General features: G+C 41.3%; 2 protein-coding genes across 6 annotated transcripts in view; one reads left to right on the top strand and one right to left on the bottom strand.

Annotated features, from left to right (window-relative positions):
- Positions 1-20,510, top strand: part of LOC100754769 (gamma-adducin) — a 112,298-nt gene extending 91,788 nt beyond the window's left edge. For 4 of the 5 annotated variants that reach the window (XM_027407030.2, XM_027407031.2, XM_027407033.2 and 1 more), the window contains 12 exons: positions 2,898-3,049; positions 3,901-3,981; positions 4,431-4,580; positions 5,478-5,621; positions 5,734-5,832; positions 6,968-7,150; positions 9,758-10,015; positions 11,574-11,693; positions 12,118-12,204; positions 15,720-15,843; positions 17,641-17,736; positions 18,338-20,510. In XM_027407030.2, coding sequence (XP_027262831.1) covers positions 2,898-3,049; positions 3,901-3,981; positions 4,431-4,580; positions 5,478-5,621; positions 5,734-5,832; positions 6,968-7,150; positions 9,758-10,015; positions 11,574-11,693; positions 12,118-12,204; positions 15,720-15,843; positions 17,641-17,736; positions 18,338-18,630 — 1,787 coding nt within the window. In that variant the 3' untranslated portion in view covers positions 18,631-20,510. The remainder of the gene's footprint in view (positions 1-2,897; positions 3,050-3,900; positions 3,982-4,430; positions 4,581-5,477; positions 5,622-5,733; positions 5,833-6,967; positions 7,151-9,757; positions 10,016-11,573; positions 11,694-12,117; positions 12,205-15,719; positions 15,844-17,640; positions 17,737-18,337) is intronic. The other variant, XM_027407035.2, reaches the window with a different exon arrangement.
- LOC118238057 (60S ribosomal protein L30-like) lies at positions 8,041-8,358 on the bottom strand. Its single transcript, XM_035441777.1, has one exon. It carries the CDS (start codon positions 8,356-8,358, stop codon positions 8,041-8,043), a length of 318 nt encoding a protein of 105 aa, XP_035297668.1.
- Positions 20,511-23,277: the final 2,767 nt, after the last annotated feature.

Genomic DNA, 23,277 nt, shown 5'->3' with positions numbered 1-23,277 from the left:
CCTAACAGTAACTGTAGAAGAGAAAGTTAAAAAGCTGTTCGTTCACAAGAAGTGATCTGTAACCCTTTACTGTGTCCTCATGCTGTGAGCTGAGAGTTGGAGTTTATTGCCTGAAGGAGACTGAATAAAAACTTGATGAGAGAAGAGGGCAGGCTGGCTGGTAGGATCTGGAAAGATGTTGGTGTAAAGGAGTGGATGTTGTATTCACTGCATAGCTCCTTAGAGAGCAGCATTTGTGAGGCTGAACTCCCTAGAGGACTAAGACCCCTTGGCCAGAAGCTCTGCTCTGATTGTGGTCAGAGTCTCTGCAGTGAAGGGCACATGTGGGGGCCACAGAGAGCTAGCAGACATTGTTTCATGGGAGACTCAAGAGAAAGGAGCTTTATTTGCTCCTCCTTTTATCTGTCCCCTCTTTCTCTTCCTTTTGTCAGTAGAGGTTTCTAAGTAAGATTTTATTGAATTCAGGTCTTTTCCAAACCCCTGAGATATGATGGTAGGAGAGTGCAAGGTGGGAGGGAGTGTTTGTCGTGCTCCATTGCCTGGGCCTGAGGGTCCTGGGCTGGCTAGCAGTCTAGGGGAAGGAAATGAATCAGACTGAAAAGACTCTTCACGGCTGGACCAGGACAGCTGCCAGCATGGACAGTAAAAACCCTTGTGAAGGAAATTAGCTGATGATCTGAATGAGGGCCAGGAAAGGAAAGAAGCTCAAGTCAGATCATTTAAAGACCGCAAGCAAGTGTATGAGAGATGTAAGTACCTGGATTAGTTCTGTGGAGCTGGTATATAAAGGAGGAAAACAAGGAGAACCAAAGGGAGCTTCGTAGCGGTCCTGGTGTGCTGGGGAGGGGCGAATGTCAAAGAGTCACCTAGTGGCTGGGTTCTAGCTTCTGAGAAACAGTCTACCAGCAGAAACAAAAATTCAAAGCTTGAGCTATTTTTAGCACTCTGTAACAGTGGGCATTTGGACCAAGTTCTGTTTCAGGGACAAGGACTGCACTAAGATTCTTTTTCTCTTGGAGCTTGAAACTACACTAAATAAAGAAGCTGAGAAGACGAGGAATGCCATGCTGAAAATCACAGTGTGGTTATGTGCTGCATGTCTGGGCAGCACAGAGATATAAGGTCATCAAAGACGGCCTCTGAAGAGAGCACATCTCAACTGAGGCTTGAGAGTAAGGCGTATGGTGTGTCTTAAGATGGAAAGAAAACATCCATGTCCCAGAACCTGGTAAAGGTGCCAAGTGGGGAAGAAACTGGGGAAGGAGTAGAAGTAAAAATTAGTACTCTGCTTGCTCTCTAAGGGGACAAATAGAACAAAATGAGATGATAGCACAGGCAGTGTTATTGAAATGTGATGGTAATATGGCTGGATGTCAGTTGCCGCCAACGGGTTTGGAAGTTTGAATCTTGTTCCTGTTGTGGGGAGACATTTTTAAACTGGAGGGTGATTTCTAAAGCCCCACGAGATTTTCTGTGCAAGATGGCCATGGAGATTTCATAGGATTAATAAGAAAAGTGGGAAGGGCATAGTGTAGGATCCAGTCTGGCATGTTTGCTTTAGATTGCTGACATGCGCCAATTGAGTGTTGGCATTAAATGCACGTGCAGCCACATCCAGCTAAAACAATTGAATCTTTAATAAAATTTTATCGTCACCTTTACTTTGTTCTTTGCTCTCTCCACTTCCCAAGTAAATGTGCATTTTTCACACCACCACAAGAAACCTTCCAGACTGGTCCATTTCCCCTTCCTGACTTATAAACACCACTGGGGTATGGCTTTCCTGCAGCCATGCTTTGACATCTGCAACCCCAAATGCCTGCTTCTCTGTATCCCTCTGCCAAGATGTTTAAGTATGTTAGCTGGGTGTGGTGAGACACGCCTTTAATCCCAGCACTCAGGAGGCAGAGGCAGGCGGATCTCTGTGAGTTTGAAGTCAGCCTGGTCCACATCTGGAGTTCCAGGACAGCCAAGGCTATATAGTAAGACCCTGTCTAAGAAAAAGAAGATAAACAATAAAAAGGAGTAAAGATTGCTAAGAATTGAGCTTGTAGAAATTGTAATGTTGTCAACATTACAGACATAAAGAGAAGGAAGGAAGAAAAGTAAGAGAAAGTAAAATCACTTTTGGACTTTAGGTTTTGTATGTTACTCTATCACAGGAGGAGGTACGTGGTTAGAGATGAAGATGACCTCACAAAATAATATATTGTGCAGAGTATAAGATGTTTTCATGGAGAAAAGTAAAGTAAGGCAGGAGCATAACAGAAGCCTGAGCTCCAGGAACGAACCAGGTTGGAGGAAAGTGGGAGAGGAGAACTTAGAAGAAAGAGGAAAGGGAGCCAGGAGTCAGCACAGAATCCTGGGCCTGGAGACAAACACTGGGAAGGAGGAGGGCGCACTTCCAGGTCAGCAGAGAGCAGAAGCAGAAACTGGACACCCACTTGGTAGATAGAAAAAGGACAAACCTGGACAAGTATTTGCTTGCATTTTTTTCCATCTTAGGTGCTCTTATATTTGAATATGTCAAAAGAGATATTAGACAGTTTTCTGTTGATGTCTTTTCATTATAAGAAGCAGCTGTGTTTCTCAGTAGCATTTTGACCTTTGGGGTTATTTGACCACATTTTCCAGTGAGGTCGCTTGCAGTCACTCTCTCACAGGTACTAGGTGAAGTGCCCCTCCTCTAGTCAGAAGTGAAGATAACAGCCCTTGCTTTTGCTCTCAGTACACGTCTCTGGAAGGAGATTGAACTGAAACTGTTGTATGTGCTGATAAATTTCAGGTGGTTGTTTACAAAAAAGCTGGAATTGACAAGGCATGGACTATTTGCTGTGTCTCATTTCTAGGTTAAAGAATTATGTGACTCAGATCTCTTGCACTTTTTTTCCTCTTAGGTCTTGGCATGGTCACACCTATTAATGACCTTCCTGGTGCAGATACATCGTCATATGTGAAGGGAGAAAAGCTTACTCGCTGCAAGCTGGCCAGTCTGTACAGACTTACAGATTTGTTTGGATGGGCACACCTGGCAAATACATACATCTCAGTGAGTTCTTTACTTTTGGTTTCTTTTTCTAAAATTCCAACTAGATACCAACTGTGACCTCTCATCGTCACTGGAAAGTCCAGTTTTCAGACTAGATAGATGATAAATTAAGCTTCACCTCCAAGGAGACTAACTTTCCTCCTCTTTCTCTCCTCTGTGAGGTTCCTTTGCAGTATGGCTGTAGAGCCTGCCCGGGAAGAAGCTGTGCAGAGCATCCCTTCCATGTTCTGCGGTTGAGCCTCTATGGTGTTAAGAAGCCCTTGGGGCAGGGAAAGCAGGGGGCAGGAAGGTTTCCTCCTGGTGCTTGTAATCTTTAAGTCCACTTTTCCTTATTTGCATACGAACAAGCACTGGAGGTTAGGACCCACATGTGAGAGAATGCCAGATTCTTGTCTTTCTGAGGCGTGAGAGTGGAAGAGAGGACACGGGAGGTAGAGGCTGGGCAGGAAGAAGGGGGGAAAGAATAAAACCCACTTCTATTTGGAAAACGCCACAATGAAACCTAATGCTTTGTAAGCTAATACAACCATAAACAAGCAAACAAACAAACAAATGTGTCTTCCAGTTCGCTGCCATCTGTTTTCACTTTGGCACACTTGGAAGGATGACATTCTTGGAATAAAAAACCACAGAACTACTGTGTTGGAAACGGTAGGCAGACAGCCCTGCAGTTTCCCACGAGTCTTGTTTCTTCTAGCCATTCCTTCCTTTCCCCATTCCATCTACCTTGATTCCTTCACAGGAGAAGGTTTTCCATCCAGACCCCTGTTCATCGCAGACATAATCCTAGCCATGTTTATGCTATAAGTACAAGTGCCTCCGAGTAAGTCCTTGTTTTTTCTTTCTTCCAGGTTCGAATAAGTAAGGAGCAAGACCACATTATAATAATTCCCAGAGGCCTCTCTTTTTCTGAAGCGACAGCCTCCACTTTGGTACTGTTCCTATTCCTCTGTCACTTTCTCTGGGTGCCCTTGTTTTTAAGGAAAACATTAGAGTTAAAGAAAAATAGGGTGGTTGACAATATTAATAAGTTGAGTTGGAATTACTTTGCCTGGTTTTTCTTTTTTTGAGATGGGTTTTACTATGTAGGGCTGGCTGGCCTCAAACTCACAGAACCCTGCCTGCCAAGTGTGACATTAACGGTGTGCACCACCGCACTTGGCCCTGCTTATATTTTAAATAGAATCTGTTAAATATTGTATACATGGAAAAAATTTCCAAACAAGGTTGAAATATAGTCCACAGTTCAGTTTCAACAGTTTAGTTGCTGTGAAGATAGCCTCTATCTGGGCAAACTCACCACTCCCTGGGTTAGCTGTGGGATGTAGATGAAACTTGGAATGTATGTACCAAATAATTGCATCTTTCTGATTTTTTTCAGGTAAAAGTCAATATAATAGGAGAAGTGGTTGACCAGGGAAGTACTAATTTGAAGATTGACCATACAGGATTCAGTCCCCATGCTGCAATCTATTCAACACGTCCTGATGTGAAGTGTGTAATACACATTCATACCCTTGCTACCGCAGCTGTAAGTCAGCCTGTGCAGAAACCGAATGACTACAGAAAATACTGTTATCATGCTTGTGCCAGCACGGTGCTTCACGGTGTGTCCTCTGTCACACCCTGCTAGCCCTCTGCATTCCCAGAAAGCAAAAAGGTCGTGGAAACACTTGCAGAAATAAGTGTGGATTTCAAAACTAAGCAGTTTAGGGCTGGAGAGATGACTTAGTGGTTGAGAGCACAGGCTGCTCTTCCTGAAGACCTGGATCCAGTTCTCAGCACCCACATGGCAACTCACCACTGTCTGTAACTCAACCTCCAGGAGTTCTGACACCTTCACATAGACACACACTCAGGCAAAACACCTATGCACATATAATAAAAATAAACAATTAAAAAATTTGATCACAGGCTGGAGAGAGAACCCAGTGGTTAAGAGCACGGACTGCTCTTCCAGAGGTCCTGAGTTCAATTCCCAGCAACCACATGGTGGCTCACAACCATCCGTTATGAGATCTTGTGCCCTCTTCTGGCCTACAGGCATATATGCAGACAGAATGCTGTATATATATTAAATAAATAAATCTTTAAAAAGTAAAATAAAAAATAGAAGTGATAAAGGATACCCAGTTTTAAAAAAAAAAAAAAAAAAAAAACTTGCTCACTAAGCAGTTTAATAATTGGGTCAATGAAACTTTGAGGGGAGAACATCTTTCATAATACTTGACATTCATGTGGATTGTGTTGTATCCCTTTAACTCTGCCCCTCCCCCCTTCTAGAATAAGTAAAGAATTAGAGTGGGAGTGGGCTGCACTACAGTGCCAAGTACTATACATCACCCAATGCTTCCTGGGATACCTAAAGAATCAGATTCCAAAGCATGTGAGTAATAACAAAATGTGTAATCTTGGACCCAATCAATAGGTGTCCTCCATGAAGTGTGGGATCCTTCCAATTTCCCAAGAGTCTCTTATCCTGGGAGATGTAGCCTATTATGACTACCAGGGGTCACTTGATGAAGAGGAGGAAAGAATTGAACTTCAGAAAGTTCTGGGTCCAAGCTGTAAGGTATGTGGTCGTCTGTATCTAAGGGGCTTTTTGTTTTTGTTGCTGCTCGTGATAAGATCACTGTGTATGAGCTGTGCAGTTAAAACGGTGCTCTGGGCTCTCTTTGCCTTAGGTGCTGGTGCTGAGGAACCATGGAGTGGTAGCACTTGGAGAGACACTTGAGGAAGCTTTCCATTACATCTTTAATGTGCAGATGGCCTGTGAGATTCAGGTAGGAGCCAGTTGTTCCCTCCTCTTTATTGCCTTATATTTGCCAGTTTAGTTGGGTCTGTGTTTATTTTCAAAGACCTATTGACCAGTGGCTTGTTTTATCTTTTAATAGAAGTTCCACTTTATTTCAGTAACAAAGCTTGTCAGCTCAGTTATCATTTGAAGTAAAAAAAGGAAAAGAAATTAAAATTCACACTCCCACAATCGAAGAGCCTGACGAACATAATTTTCCGACAGTCTTACTTTGTTTCCCCTCCAGTGATGCTGCTAAGAAACAGAGTTGTCTGCAAATGAAGAGCTGGGTGTGTTGTGTAAAAGCTCAGACTAGGGCCAGATGTTTTACAAACTCATGAAGTTAGCAGCCATCCAACCTCTGTGTTATAACACACTGGATATTTATTAACCACTTTCCTCAGAGATGCTGAGTATATGCCAAGGCTCTAATACTCTTTAAAGATAAGCAAACTCACAGCCATTTTCATTTATTTCAAGAACCAGAAAAAAAGGGAAAGAAAACCTGTTTCTACTAACCTGAGGAGACACAATCTGTCTGTATAGCTAATGCTAACCTCAGACTTGACATCCTCCTGCCATAGCCTCCCAACGTTAAGATTTCAGGAATGTGCTACCAGGCTCAGTCTTTGTCTGCTAACTCTTAAGCTGTCGTGACCAGCTTCTCTTTTGCCGTTAAGGTCCTTCTCAAGGGCTGTGAGAAGCCTAACTAGGACAGTGAGCATCACCTTCTGCTTAAATGTCCTCAAGTGGGAACCACAGCATCTCCATATTCCTTCTCCCGTACACCTTTCACAGAAATATTAGCTAGATAGCCCTGGGAAAGTTTTCAAGAAAAGGGCTTTAAAATTTATCAAGAAAGCTCAGTTAGTTGGAGTGTGTTAAACATGCGACTCCCATTGCTCTTCCCATCAGAAGTAATGGGAGTCCTGGAAGACATTGTTCCAGATGGGTGGGAAGGCTGTGCAGCTGCTGACTGCACAGAGTGTCAGCTTGTCTCTTACTTGTTATTAGCAGCTGATGCAGTGTGATCTGGTGCCAGAGTGAAATTGTAGCTTTTGGAAAGTAAGATTCTTGTTACTGTCCTCACAATTTGCATGTCTGTATTTCACCACTCATTACAGGTGCAGGCAATAGCAGGGGCAGGGGGAGTAGACAATCTGCTCATACTGGATCTTCAGAAGTATAAAGCTTTCACCCATGGTGTAGCCGTGTCTGGAGGAGGTGGTGTGAATATGGGTTCCCATCAGAAATGGAAGATTGGCGAGATTGAGTTTGAAGGACTGATGAGGACTCTGGACAATTTGGTAGGTGACTTGTCAACCTAGACTTGAGTTTCGTGTCTGTGGATCCAAGAGCACTTCATTCCATCTCCCTTGGGCTTTAGAGCATATTTCTAACTTCTTCATGACCAGACTTGAGTCTACAAAGGCACTACAGTGTAATTTCACCTCATTTTTAAGAACCAGGCAGTGAGATAGACAAATGTTTTCCTTTCCCCCATGAACACACTGTCATTAGTTCTAGTCACTACATTACATAGTCTGTTCCTTTTTAAAATTCTTTATGTGCATGGGTGTTTTACCTGCATGTATGTCTGTGTGTTCCTGGTGCCTGTGGAGGACAGAAGAGAGCAGTGGATTGGTTCCCTGGTACTGGAGGTACAGTTGTGAGCTGTAACATACGTACTGGAGGTACTGAGAATTGAACCCATGTCCTCTGGAAGAGAAGCCAGTGCTCTTAACCACCGAGCCAATTTCTCAGCCCCTTTAGTATATTCTTGAATTGAATCCTCCTACATAATTGAAGGTTGTATTCTTGGATCAATTTCTTTCTGCCTCTAGCCTCTGGTAACCACCATTTTAATTGCATCTATGAATTCAACTTGTTTAGATTGCACATATCAGTGTGCCCAGGTGGTATTTGTTTTCTGATGCCTGACTTATTTCAGTTACCATAATGTTCTCCAGGTTCATCCATATTGCCACTAATGCCAGAATCCCCTTCCTTTAGAAGGGTGTAGGGAGGGGCAGCATTCTGTTGTGCATATTCCAAATTCTCCTTACTTTTTTACCCTACATTTTATGTGTGGTGTTTGTTTATTTGTTGTTTTTAAAAGGAGCTCTGGTAAAGTTTTAATTAAGGAAAACTTTCCTGGTGTACTTTTCACCAGTCTGTTCTGGCATGCTGATAGTATTCAAATAACATCAGAATCACCTGGGTCAGTGGTAACCAGTGTGTGTACTCTGTAGTAGTTTCCACATGCTGTGCCCAGTCCAGTGCCACTGCCACTGTAAGGATGCACACCAGTTTTAGTCACCATGGCACAGTGTTCTAGTTCAGATTTCCTGAAAGCTGGGCAGTTGTTGGCAAGGATAACCAATTTCTCTTTGCCCTGTCTGATCATCATCAGAGTCTGTTTGTAGCCCAGCGTGTACTTTCCGCTTCTCATAGCAAGTTGGAGCCTAGAGTTGATCAACTCCAGAGACTTTTTCATCTTCTTTGAGGCCACCATCTTCCTGCCTTAGGTGCGGGACAGCCCCCAGCCAAGACCAGCCACACTTAGATTGGCCGGGGAAAGAGAAAGGCTCATGTGTGTTTTATTGAGACATAATGAATTCACATAGCTCAGAAGTTTACAGAAGCCTACACAACAGAGAAAGTTGTCCCTTTCCAAAACAAACCACTGTTAGCAAAGTTACTGCACCACATTTTTTTACCCATTCATCCACTCACGATAGAGAGATCGATTCCCTATCTTGGTTATTGTGACTAATTCTGAAATGAAATGAAAATGGAAGTGTAGTACCTCTCATCATGCTGATTTTACTTCCTTCAGATCAATATCAACTAGTGAGATCACTGGACCATGCAGTAGTTCTAGTTGTAAGATGCTGCTTTTGATTATAGATGTATTAATTTACAGTCCCGCCAAACAATACTCAGGAACGTTTTTCTCTTCCTTCCCTGTAGGCGGAGGTTCTGTCCCACCAGGGCCTGCAGCCGTTTGGTCCGAAGCTTATATTAATTAGGAAATGTTGGGCTGATGGATCAGGCTTCTTTCTGGCTAGCTCTCTCTTAATTATTAACCCATAACTATTAATCTATGTATCTCTACATGGCCTTATCTTACCAGAGAGTGCCCAGCTTGTCTTATCTTCCCAACAGCTACATGGCATCCCTGCCGGCCACACTCTACCTCTTCTCACCAGAATTCTCCTCATCTTGTAGCCCCGCCTATACTTCCTGTGTGGCTACTGGCCAATCAGTGTTTTATTCATCAACCAATAAGAGAAACTTATATACAGAAGGACAACCCCCATCACATCCCCTTTTACCCAGGACTCATCTTTTGTCTGCCTGATAATAAATGGGCTTCCTGACAGATGTGGTTTCATTTGCATTTTTCATAGACCTGAGCATTTTAATGTCATTTTTTTACAAAATATTGATTCAGTTCCTTGCCTGTGTTCAATCCATAGTTCTTGTTGCTTGGTTTATTTAGTTCCTTAGACAAATTGGATATTGACCACTTAGAGATGCAAGGGTTAGCAGGTATCATCTTAGAATGTTTACTGTCTTCAGTGGAGGGTCAGGAGACAGGTTGTCTTTAAACCTAGGAAGAAAGACTCCAAGCTCTGGTTTCCCAAAACCAGTTTCATAGCAGGAAATGTTTCTGACCATCAGGGGTAGACATTAGTTCTGTTGGGTAGAAGTTAGAATACCAGTTGTAGTCAGTTTCAAACATATATTTCACCTCCAGTGTTATATGGAGGCTGTGTGCAGTTTATTTTCTCTCCTGTTTTTCAGCAGGGGCTCGGAATCATTTTTTTTAAAGGTACAGCCTCCTCCAAGTGCTTGGTTGGGACAGGTTTGGTTGATTAAGTGTGGTTCTCCGCCCCCCACACACACAGGGCTACCGAACAGGCTATGCATACAGGCACCCTCTGGTTCGAGAGAAGCCTCGGCACAAGAGTGATGTGGAAATCCCAGCAACTGTGACTGCCTTCTCCTTTGAGGACGACACTGTGCCGCTCTCTCCCCTCAAGTACATGGCACAGAGGCAACAGCGTGAAAAAACACGATGGCTGAACTCACCAAATACTTACATGAAAGTGAATGTGCCGGAGGAGTCTCGGAATGGGGAGACGAGTCCCAGGACCAAAATCACGGTATGCCTCCGCTCCACATAGCTTGCCTTCTCAAAATGTCTACCTAGTTCCTCATGAATGGCCCACATCTGAGTTATAGGGAAGCAGGATATATTGTAAAAATGATACCACTGTCATTTATCAGGTATTCAATTTAAGGCTCTGTTCTAAGCCGCATATATGAATAATCCCATTTTCTCCTCCTATAACAAAGTGAATACTCTTTTTCTCCTTTTTTTAGATAAGAAAACCAAAATAAGTTAACTGTTTCTTTTTTAAGTATTTATTTATTTTAGGTTAACACACAAGGTGATGTATTTCATAGACATTTTATGCATATATATATCCATATGCTTTTGCTCTTTTGTTTTTTAAGTTTTATTTATTTTATGCATATGAGTGCTCTTCACCTTTATGCCAGAAGAGGGCATCAGATACTACTAGAGGTGGTTGTGAGCCACCATGTGGTTGCTGGGAATTGAACCCAGTGTCTTGGATCTTCTCCACATGACACCACTGTGTGGCTCCACATGTTGCTCTTCCAATACCACATTGGGCCACAATTGCATGAATCAATTTAGAGTTATTTTTCAGCATGACCTTGTAGATGGAGATTGGGTTATTTTATCTGCTTTAAAGTTTTTGGTCCATAATTGGCTTGGTTTTGGAGTACATAGCACCAAATTTATTTGGGGTTGGATGAAGAGAGAAGGTCTTACTGTATATCCTTGGCTGGCCTGGAACTCAAAGAGACCTGCCTACTTTGCCTTCTGAGTGCTAATAAGATTAAATAAAGATGTGCACTCCAACACCCAGCTCCACCAAACATTCCTTAGCTATTTAAAAATTAGTTCAATTTGACATATAAATAAATAACATGCAATATGGAAATGTTTAGACATTTAATTCTAATTATCTAATTCAGTTAACTACAGAAAGATACATAATTAAACTCCAAGTTTCCCAGAATTGATTTAATAACCAGAGATTGCCAGTCAGCCACCACTGATCTTACTTAGCCTTCTCTCAGGGTTAGACAGAGTGTAGAGTGAGGAGAGGAATTCTAGAAGGTCCTCCAAACCCCATGGTTCCCATTATACTGCATGCTTCAGATTACCCCCTAAAGCATCCTAGCTCAAGTCTTGTCCCCATTCCAGCCAAAACTAAAAGGCAGACATCTAAAAGATTATACATTAAGACATTCTTTGTCTTTCTGTGACTTCTTGGCTTTTGTCACCTGATGAGATTCAGTGCAGGAGACAGAACTCCAGATGCCAGTTAATGCAGTCATGTTGTCTGTCTGTCTGTCTAAAGTAGTTTCCACATCCTGCTTTAAGCTGTCAAAAGGAGAGAGCTTTAATTGGGAGCATAATGGATTACTCATGCGCACTGTAATGGTGCTTGCTCCTGCTAAAGTGAACGTTTGGGGAGGGGAGGCTTCTCTAACTAGCATGAGGTAGGAGTTACCTACCAAGATACTACTTAATAAAATATGCCCCCTGCAGACTCTGCTCGGCTACTTGGTATCTAATATTTCTTTCGTGCAAAGCTTCACTCTAAAAATGATTTTATTCTTTAGTGGATGAAAGCAGAAGACTCCTCTAAAGTTAGTAGTGGAACACCTATCAAAATTGAAGATCCCAATCAGTTTGTTCCTTTAAACACGAACCCAACTGAGGTGCTGGAAAAGAGAAATAAGGTAAGACCAGAAGAGATCTTTATCCTGTTCAGGGTTAAGTCACTAGGGAGGGAATCTGCTCACAAGCTTGGGAGTTTGAAACCTAAGAGTCAAGTTCATTCATTTTAGTTTGCGCGGATACCTCCAGCTCCATGTTAGTCATCAGTGAACAGGCTCCATGAGAAAGAAATATTCAACACATTTCTGCTTTGAAGCCCTTCATATTAGTGGAAAGTACAGCTCTCTCGAGGCCTAAGACTGTAGGAAAGTGAGAGTCAAGAGGGTAGGGATGAGTGCTAGCTAGTATTTGGATGGTGAAAGGGGGTACTTCATGGAGGTAAAAATTAAGAACTCTTACTTGGGGATGTCAAACCATAACTTGTAGGAAAAGAAAAGACAGAGCTCATGTGCTTGGTGACCCTAAGAACTTACTATTTCCATTCAGATTCGGGAACAGAACCGATACGACCTGAAGACAGCAGGACCACAGTCTCAGCTGCTCGCAGGAATTGTTGTGGACAAGCCTCCTTCTGTAAGTCTGAGGCATTGTACCTTAGGTTTGGATCTGCCACATAAAGTCACTGCTTTTTTTTTTTTTTTTTTTTTTAGCTAAGGATGCTGTAGGTAAAAATTTAAAATCAGAAGCCATAAAACTTAAAATGCTCCATCCCATCCCCAATTTGCAGAGGCAGACTGACTGTTCCTCTAGTTGCTACAAGCATTTGTCTCCATGTGTTTAAATAGCAACTTTATGCTCCAAGTCTACACACTGTAATTCCAACCTTGGAGGACAAGAAGGGATTGCAAGGGTGAGGACAGCCTGGACAGCAGAGCATGACACCATCAGAAACACTTTTCTTATCTGCTTTTTCTCGGTTTATCAGTTTTAAACCTTGCCTCATTTTATCGGTTATCAACCATTATTTATTTCTCACTTAAGAGAAAAGGTACTGCCAGTTATATTTTAGGAAGCTATAAATTATGATTCCCAGTTCCAGAGATTAGAAAATGTGGGGGTATGTTCATCTTACGGATGAGAGCAGTGAGGACCTTATTGTGGATGAACCCTTAGTTGAGTCTGCTTACAGAATGCTTCCAGGCCTTCCCCATCCATCCCTCAGGAGGCGTGGCTCACCAATGCGGCCTCAGCTTTCAGGGTTTATGTGGCTGTGTGTTTGTTGTTGACCAGGTGGCTCTCCCATGCTCCTCTTGTGTCCTTTCCCACACAGCTCGCAGCCTCAAGTTAACGATTGTTCTTTCACGTTAGTGCAGCGCTCAGGCTACATTGTCATAGCTCTGCTCAGACCTTTTCACTTGACCCTCAAACACACACACAAAAGGGACTTCAGATAAATAATCATTGTGATGTAGCTCAAAATGAAAATAAGCCAACTCCAGATTTAGTAAGAGGAAAGAATCAGAATGGGAACTACACATATATGGAGAGACAGCTGCTAGAGGTCATACTGAACAAATGAGAAAATACCCAAGTAATGAAACTAAGCTGAAAAGTGGGAAATTGAAATGCAGAAAATCATTAGGTAGTACTCTGAAATTTATGTTCTAATAAGTTGGAAAATCTAAAAGAAATTGATAAATTTCTACATACCTGTGGCTTACCAAAATTGGACCAAGAATTTTAAAGGAGAAAAACTCAACAGATCAATAACAAGAAACCATTAAAGCTGTGTACATCGGGCTCCATGAGAAAGGAGAGACACAGCACTTACGGGTCTGGAGTCTTTAAAGTCACCACATACGCAGGGTCACTGATCAGTCAGGGCTGCATGACAAGGGCTCGGGAGGCTGTTCCTCCTGGCAGCCCCGAGTCAGAGCAGAAGCAGGGTTCATAAGCACAAAACCATGAACACACCTGTACTAAGTTACAGCTACATTGTCACCAATCAGGACCAGGGATCAGGAGCTTTCCCTATCTGTTCTGTCATTGTAACTGCCACAGAATGTCCAACTAGTTAATTCATCTGTTCTTGTTGTTAGGAACAGGCATTATGTTTTGGGAATTGTTGCCTAGAGAGGAAGTGGTTAAGCTTCTGGAAAGTCCCCATGGGAACTTGGGCTTTGTTTCACCCTCCAGGTAAAATGGTGTCTGAAGTCAAAATGGCTACATTTAAGCCAAGGTGCTTTTGCCTGCTCCCTTCAAACCAAGACCAAAGCAGTAACAGTCTCCCAACAAAGAAAACCCTTGGACTGGACAGAGTCACTATTGAAAAGAAATTGAATTATCTTTATGAAAATAGCTGTATTACTGACCCCAATCTAGAGATTCAATGCAGTCCTCATTCACATTCTTCACAGACATAGAAAAAAAAACTCCAGAAACTCAAATGGAAGACTCCAAATAGGCAAGAGAGTCTTAGCAGACACTTGAATATGTGTGTAGTGCACACACAAGGGGGAGAGAGAGGAGGAGGAAGAAAGGGCTGGGAGTACCACAATACCAGATTATTCTACAGAGCCATAGTACAAAAAACTGGTACTGATACAAACCCCACATGTAAATCAGTGGGGTACAATAGAGAACCCAGAAATAAGCCCACACAACTATATCCACAAAGTGTCAGAAACATGTATCGAGAAAAGGCCCGGAAGCTGTCCACCTGTGGAGGACAAAAACTAGGTCCCTGCTTCTCGTCCTGCACAGAACTCAGTGCAAAATGTATCAAAGATCTTAATTCAGAACCTGGAGTTCTGACACTGCTGCAAAAACATACTGGGGGAGCCGGGCAGTGGTGGCACTCACCTTGAATCCCAGCACTCAGGAGGCAGAAGCAGGCAGATCTCTGTGAGTTTGAGGCCAGCCTGGTCTCCAGAGCGAGTGCCAGGATAGGCTCCAAAGATACACAGAGAAACCCTGTCTGGAAAAACCAAAAAAGGAAGGAAGCAAGCAAGCATACTGGGGGATTTGGAGAGATAGGCAGCAGCTTTATGAAACCAACTCCAATAGGTCCAGGAGTAAGCAGGAATTGACACATGAGAAATAATTAAGTTCAAAGTGTCTGCACAGCAGTAGGAGCAACAGAGTGAAGAGAAACTGAAAGATGTAGGAAATCCTTGCTAGCTATTCATCTGACAAGTGATTAATACTGAGAAAATATAAACTCAAGAGCTGAGCACCCAAACAAAAAGCCAGTCTATAAATGTAGAATAACTACATAGAAAAGATGTTTAGTATCTTTAGCCATCAAAAAATGTCAGCGAAACTAAAATTTACCTGGAAGTACAAAAGACCCCAAATCACCTGAATAACCCTGAGCAAAACCGTACACACACAGAAGACTGAAACTAGATCTCTATTCCTCATCTTGTACAAAGTTGCCTCAGAATGGAGCCTAAGCCTTGGAGGAAGGTCTGAAACTTTGAAACTTATAGGACTTTTCAAAATTATAGCTTATTAAAATGGCTTTGTGGCAAATTCCTTCAGGTGAGGAAATTTCATACCATGAGTACAATTCCAAAGTTCCTCTGGAACTTTGATAGACATGATCACACTCATGTCCCATTGTTTTTGCTTATCCCCTCCCTAGCCCTGGTCCTCTTCCCAAATAGCCGCCTTCCTATTTTCATGATCCCCAACATTCCAGATGTCCCACATGAGAGATGAATTGGTGATATGCATCCTTTTGGATTTGACATGTTTTCTCTTAACATGATGACCTCCAGTTACAACCATTTTCCTGCAATAATCTGATTTTGTTCTTCTTTGTGGCTGAGTAATAATACTCCTTTGTGTATATGTACATTTTCTTTGTTCACATATCTGTTCCCATGGATTTATATAGTTGGATCATATGGTATTTCTGTTATAATTTGATAAGAATATCTTAAAAATTAAAATGCATGTTGCTTAGTCATTTCTTACAATTTCTATGAAGTGGGTAATCACAAAGATTTACTTGGGTATATAACTGTGTGTGTCTGTGTGTGCATGCATGTGCACGTGTGTGTGTGTGTGTGTAGATAAAGATATGAAAGATATGCAAAGCATTTGAGAATGAATCTAAGTTGTTGGGTTTTTTTCTCTGTAAGACCATGCAATTTGAAGATGATGATCAGGGCCCACCAGCTCCTCCTAACCCATTCAGTCATCTCACAGAAGGGGACCTTGAAGAATACACGAAGACAATCGAAAGAAAGCAACGAGGCCTGGACGGTGAGTTCCTCTTAGGTTAGGCCTGGGGTCAGCACACTGATAACAGAGTCCTGGAGCTGGGTGACAGAAGCATCAGAGCTCTTGTGTTCTATTCTAGCTCATCTGCTCTAGCCCTGTCCAGCTGCAGGTGAGCTAGAATGCAGAGAACCACCCTACGCATTAAGACAGAAAACCCTGATCCTCTCAGAATGCAGTCTGAATGTGGGCTATGTTATCTTACATTATAACACCAAGGCCCAGATAAATAAAGGATTTCCAGACAAAGTAAATACAGGTCTTGCTTTGAACATTGCATGGTCTGTGGCTTGTTAATCACAGATTCTCAAGTACATGATTTTAATGCTTTGTGAACTCTCTGTTCCTGGTGTCAGGGTGTCAGTATAGTCATTTCAAAATCGCCATGTAGTGCACTGCTAGGAATTGGAAGTTACTTTCCTAGGGCACATGGGTGCTCTAAGCATTAAGTTTGGCTGACTGTGGAAGTCTTTGTAAGAACTGGTAGTGAAGAGCCAAGCATGGAGGCACATGCCTGTAATCCTAGCTCCAAAGGCTGAGGCAGGAGGATTGTAAGTTGAAGATCAGCCTAGGCTACATGGGGAGATCTTCTCTCAAAAACAAGTAAATAAATAAATAAGTTATTACTGAAAAAGCCCTAGTGGTTAAGTCTTAGTGCTGCTTTGCTCTAGAGTAAGAGACTGATTTTAGCAGGGTTTCAGGGCTGGGTTTTTAAGCCCCTGAAAGACAGACAGTGATGTATAAAGACATCTGCACAAGCAGGATTCAGGTTGGAAAATTAGGAGTCTCTGATCCAGTAAGAGCTTCTGTGTTGCCTCATCTTCAGTACCCAGTTAGCATTCCTACCAAAGCAAAACAGAACCAATAATAAAAGAATTGTCTGTGTGGCTGGGCGATGGTGACACACACCTTTAATTCCAGCACTTGGGAGGCAGAGGAAAGTGGATCTTTACGAGTTTGAGGCCAGCCTGGTCTACAGAGTAAGTTCTAGGACAGCCAGGACTGTTTCACAGAGAGAAACCCTATCTCAAAAAAAAAAAAAAAAAAAAGACAGGGGGGTTTCTGTGTTAAATACCACTGTGTTACCTGATGGCTAATGGCTAATGACATCTGGGCCATCCATTTATCAATATATTCATACCTTTATCACAAAAGCAACTTATCCTACTCATTAATGTATTTGCAGCAAATTGTTCTAAGTGGCATATTTAACTTGTTTGTTCTAACATAAGATAGAAACTTTTTTATATTTTATAAAATGTTCCTGTTTAATCTTTTATTTTTGAAAGTCTAAAGATGCCAGGTAACAAATATACTCCAGACATCACTTTTTATATATAACTTTGTAATTAATTTCTTCTACATTCCTGCTTTAGCTCACTAATATTGCTCCAACAGAAGCACTAACTGGAAATGGTTAGGAACACAGTGAGCTATTCTGCCTGATTAGTGTGGCAGTGCTGGTGAGGCTGTGTTAACTCTTTTCATCTGGCTCTGTTGATTTTTGGTTTCCTAAACTTGCAGGACCCAAGTGCATATATGTTCTTTGTCTGCTTCTTTTAACCCAGTATGAAAAATTACAATTCCCAGCCCAAAGCTTTAACACATTAGTCTCCTCAGCACCATAGTGTGACGTGTGGGATAGTGCTAGCATGCTCCACTCATTGCTGAAGGGCTCGGCGCCTGTGTGAGCAGGCGTTGGGTGTGTGCACTAACCTCTCTGAAACCGTAAGCTTCCTTGTTCTGTCTGCATGGCTTTTAACTGAACATCTTATTCAACAGACGCTGAGCAGGAGTCACTCTCAGATGATGCAGCATCTGTTTCACAAATTCAGTCTCAGACTCAATCACCGCAAAATGTCCCTGAAAAATTGGAAGGTATTCGATGTAATTTCCCATAGCCTTCACATCATAAAAGTCTTGTCGATTGTGCCCATGTAAGAAATTGAGCAAGTGTTCACAGTAACTTTGTCAGAGTTTTACTGAATTCTCCCCAGAATGTTGCACATTTATGAAATGGAATATACTACTTTATTCTTCATTTATATTGAGTCACTTTCACCTAGCTTGGGCTAACCCATAATTTTAAAGAATTTGTGGGATTAAAATTAACTCATCATGTCATACATCTTCTGATCAATAGCATGAGGTTGTTTACAGTTGAAAATGTCACAGTGACCATCAATCTAGGGGAAAATATGTGTTGTCATCTTCATTTATAATGATTCAATTTACAATGAAATGACATGACATCAAACTACAATTATCTTTGACTTTTTAATACCTGTGTTCTCTTCCCTTTGTATCATTTAAGAAAAATTAGCTTCATGCTAGTAGATAGTAGGTTATTAAAATGACAATCTGTCCTCATTGAAATTAAAGCAATCCCTCAGTACATTGCTAAAACATCTCAGTTTGAGAACTAAACAGAAATGTTGACTGTGTAAATAATAATCCCCCAAACCTTCCCCTTTTGCAGAAAACCATGAGCTGTTTTCCAAGAGCTTCACTTCCATGGACGTGCCTGTCATGATTGTGAACGGCAAGGATGAGATGCACGATGCTGAAGATGAGCTTGCTCAGCGGGTCAGTAGGTTAACCACAAGCTCGACCATAGAGAGCATCGAGATCACCATTAAGTCTCCAGAGAGAACCCAAGAGGTCATGTCACCTGATGGCTCGCCTTCAAAGTCACCATCCAAGAAAAAGAAGAAATTCCGCACACCTTCTTTTCTCAAAAAGAGCAAAAAAAAGGAGAAAGTTGAGGCCTAAGTAGTCTTTTTGTAATTTGTATATTACAATGTGACATTGCACAATTAAATACCACATTTTAGTTCATCGTTCATATACAGTGGTAGATCGGATTGGGGTATGTAGCAAACTGGACTTAAAAAACTGGAAAGAGGTTTTACTAAAAGAAAAACATTATGGAAAACTTTGAAATTCATCTCTTTTTATATGTCCAAACATGGCTTTGAACTTTTAAACAGTTGCTAGTTTTACTTAGCTCTACCCTCATGAAGTATCTTTGCTGTTGATCACTGACAGACACCTGTCTGTTACTTCAGGACTTCTCCGCCATTTCTATTAGAAAGAAATTGCCAGTGAACCAGGGAGAATTTTTACTTCCCAGAAGCTGCTTGACTTGCTAATCAGACTGTATTTTATCATGGTTATTATTGACTGTATCTTGGGTCCCTGTTGTTTCAGTGGGCACTAATGGAATGCTCTAAAAGCTTCTACAACAAGAATCTGTAGCTTTGGTATACACTGGCATATAATTTTTTAAATGTTTTAAGACAAGATTTGTTTGGATTTTTATTCATAGTATGAAATTCTCTCACCTGAAGTAACTGTTTGCCAAAAAAAGTCATTTTAATAAGCTATAATTTTTGAAGAACTTCCTTTTTTATTAGTTTAGAAAGCCCCTTATTTTTCACAGAGGGGATTTTGTACACATAAATGAGTTATTTGGTTTAACTCTGACAAAAATAATTTTTGTATGTTGAAATGTTTGTGCACCTTCAGTATAAGGTGTCATGTGCATCTAGCCAATCAGTTAACAGCAGAGCATTCCTGAGGCTTCTTAGTACTGAGTATAATTCAAGAGTCCAGGGACATGGCATCCAAAGGGCATATAAAAGTCTAGATTCATATTTGAACCGTATAATGTATTTTTCTCTTAGTATTGCTGATGGCTGAAGAGTGTCTCCTAAGGTAACCAGATACTGTAGAGGCGGGAAGGAAGGGAAAGGCAAAGGGAAGTGAGGCAGGATGGGAAGGAGGGGTCTAGTCTGATGATGATAGTGTACATCCACAGTGTGATACGTAGTGTGAGTTACTGAAAAGAAGCCCCGGATTGCTAAAATCCTCCTTCTCTGCCAAAATCAATGTCTCTGTTGATGTTTGAGTTTTAGAGAGATTAAGACGTACATACTTTTAGAGGACAGCACTAGAACAAAGCAGCAGGTCTAATCCCACCAGCAAGAAAACTACCACTTCTTGATTTTTACAAACTTAAAAATTCTTTTAACTTTCTTTCTACTGTAAATACAAATTTAAACCTAGGTTTAATATAGTGTTCTCCATTTTCCCAAGTGATGTCACAGATCAATGTAAATGGATGATCCACAACACTTATGAGTAAAAATCATGGAGGTCCCTGGAGGGCCAGTTGGCGTGCAGAAGTCACACTGACCACAGTGTTCTCGGGCCAGCTCTGTCTGACCGTGTGGTTATGCAAACTTGAAACAGCCTGCAAATGTCAGTTTAGATCTCACGAACTACTGGAGTCTGTTCATCTCGTAGTGGAAACTTTGAGTTGCTGAACTATGTATCTGAGGATTGTTTTATGTTCTACATCATTTTTGTTGTATTACAATGTGTGTAGACACAGTAACCTGTGAACTATCCTTTTCCATAACTTTTAAAGAATATATATATCTAAATGAATGCAATGTGCATAAATATTTTTTAAACACAACAGTAAACTATTGCACCTTTTGCTAATGCTTCTATTTACTTGCTTTGGCATAATGAATGAGCCAGTGAACCCAGTGTCCTGTGGAGAAATGTGTAAAAGTTATCTGATATTGCTCTTAGATGTTATGCTAATTAATGTAAAGTCACAAATAAACAGTATTTTAAATATATGCATGTGCTATAATGAAGTTTCCATTCAGGAGTGACTTCTTAGTTTATACACTGTACTCTGCCAAGTTTTATGTAAAACAGTAGAGCTGTAAGATTGTCTTCTGAGTAAGGAGATCTCTGGTCAATGCATTTTCAATTTAGTTAAAAACATACACACACACACACACACACACACACACACACACACACACACACACACGAATAACATCTGTGCTTAATGGTGCACACCTTTAATCCCAGTACTCAGGGGGCAGAGGAAGGTGGATCTCTGAGAGTTCCAGGGTAGCCAAGGCTACAATAATGAGACCCACTCTTAGAAAAAAACAAAAAAAAAAAAAGATATGTGTCAAGTATCACATATATCTGCGTGTGTGTGTGTGTGTGTGTGTGTGTGTCCCGGTCGGGTGTGGTGGCCTGAGGATGCTGTGTTAAGGCAGAAGATGTAAACTGTGTACTAGCTCAAAACATTAGAATCATACAAACAACAGTGTAAGGAAAGGGGCAGGAAAAAGAGAAAATTCACTATTTTTCCCCCTTAAGGTTTTAATTTTTCATTCCCTCTAGTTCTTGCCTAATTATGTGTATATTTCCTATATGTTGATAATCATAATGTGAATATCATTTCTATCCAGTTTTTTTCTACTTAAAATAGCTCACCCTAGAGACACCTGTAATCCCAGCACTTGGGAGATGGAGGCCTGGAGGGTCTGGAGTTCAGGCTTTAGCATAGGTGGCCCTGTCTACAAAGAGAGTAATCCCTCACATGAATAATTTATTTTGAATTTTCTCTACTTAGTCCTAGAAATGAAGAGCAAGAAGAAACCATGTAATTGAAGGCTCTGGTTAGTTGAAGCTTTTACTAAAATTACCTATTACAGAAATGAAGGATTTCACAAAGAAGAGAGTGGGGTGTTGGTGGCGCACGCCTTTAATCCCAGCACTCAGGAGGCTGAGGCAGGTAGATCTCTGTGAGTTCAAGGTCAGCCTGGTCTACAGAATGAGTTTCAGGACAGCCTCCAAAGCTACACATAGAAACCCTGTCTTGAAAAACAAAACAAAACACAAAGAATAGAGTGATAGTCTTGGTCATCGCATCGTAACTTGTTACTCGGCTTGTAAATGACTGGTGAAAAGTATTTCAGACGAAGTCTCTTTGACTGTAGTTCTCACCAGAGTGACCATAAATTACAAAGTGCTTGCTTGTGTCTTAAGTTAATATTTCATCATATCTTATAACATCATCTTTTTTAAAAAATGGGCAGAAACCCCCTAAAAGTAAATGAGCTATTTTTTTAGAGGCACACATACATACGCAAATCATCTTGGCCAAACTATCATTTCTAAGAACCGTTTCCTTTGTGGCCACTAGGGGGTGTGACTAACCTAACAATCCAATTTCCAGTTCCATACTTCTTTCTTCGCAGACTTGAATACCATGTTTGTTGTGAGGAACTTGGAGGGCATTTCTTTTGTTGCTTATTCTCGCGAGACTGTCCCTCAGCCCTGTTTTAGCAGGTCCTAGTTCACCAAGACAGGTGTCACCTGCAGGGTTGTAATGCCTATAGAGAACATGCAGACTGTAACAGGAGTGACTGCCCACAGGTTTCAGGCGTGTGACAATATAAGGCTTCCTTCTTTTTTACTAAGGAAGTAGTTGACAGCGCCTGCCCTTGTTAATGTCTCTGTATACCAAAGATTATGCTAAGTACTTTTCACATATGAACACACTTGACTTCCCCACCAGCCCATAGACACTGCCCCCACCTTGTAGGTAATAAAACTAAGGTCTGTGGAAGACAGACCTGGTGCTTTGACCATAGATTCAGACTTGCAGAATTACTGGTGCCCACTTACTGCTTATCTCTGTGTGGCTCTAGTGTATTTGTTCTGTTTTGTTCTGTTCTGGTTTTACAGATGGCCAAGTTGCATAGTTTGTTTCAGCCACAGTGAACCAGCTTTTGTTTAAGTATATTTAGATAAAACACTACTTTTGATTTGAAAGACTTTCTCCTCCCCAAGTCACCTCAGAATGAAGAACTGAGTGGGAAATAGAGGTGAGGTGTGGTGAGGATGTCTGCATGAAGAATGGGCTCTTAAATTCCAACATCCTTCTCGCTGGGGAGTCGGGAGACATTCAAAGGCAGTTTTTAAAACCTGCAGAGGTAGCTTGTCCAGACAGAAATGTGTATTTAAAGACGAAGTGAGCTACTTATTAAAGTGAATAGTGGTCTTTCACCCAAAAGACCTTTTGGGGGGAAAAGCATGCTGGAGTTGAAATGATTAAGTTTTAAGGAGCTTTTAGTAGAAAAAAAGTGGCAAGCTTGGTTTCCAAAAGGGGTTCGTTACTAGAAAATGACTATAGGAGGCAATACTGAGTCTATATTTAGTCAAGGGAACTTCTTTTAATTTTTATTATTATTATTATTATTATTATTATTATTATTATTGGCTTGGAACTTGATGAGTGTGCATCACTGGGCACAGTCTGAAGTTGAGGGAAGTTTATAGATGTAGGATTACATCCTGTGGTCCTCAGAGCGAGGCTATCAATTCTTCAGAGAGATGGTATTGCCTGACACAACACAAAAAGGACTAAGTCAGAATTCAAGCAAGCTCTTCCACATTTGTGTCTCTTGCTTTCCCACCATAACACAGGCTCTCTTGAACCTCCTATGGACCATATCCCAGGATTAGGTAAGTACAAGTGTTCCTGCAAACTAGTATTTAGGAATGGGTAAAAGACATGAAACTAAGCTTGAGTGTTAT

This window comes from Cricetulus griseus, chromosome 3 (assembly GCF_003668045.3).
Source record: "Cricetulus griseus strain 17A/GY chromosome 3, alternate assembly CriGri-PICRH-1.0, whole genome shotgun sequence".
Taxonomy (NCBI): Eukaryota; Metazoa; Chordata; class Mammalia; order Rodentia; family Cricetidae; genus Cricetulus; species Cricetulus griseus.
The sequence above is the reverse complement of the archived record's forward strand: the minus strand, read 5'-3'. Positions and strand labels throughout refer to the sequence as shown.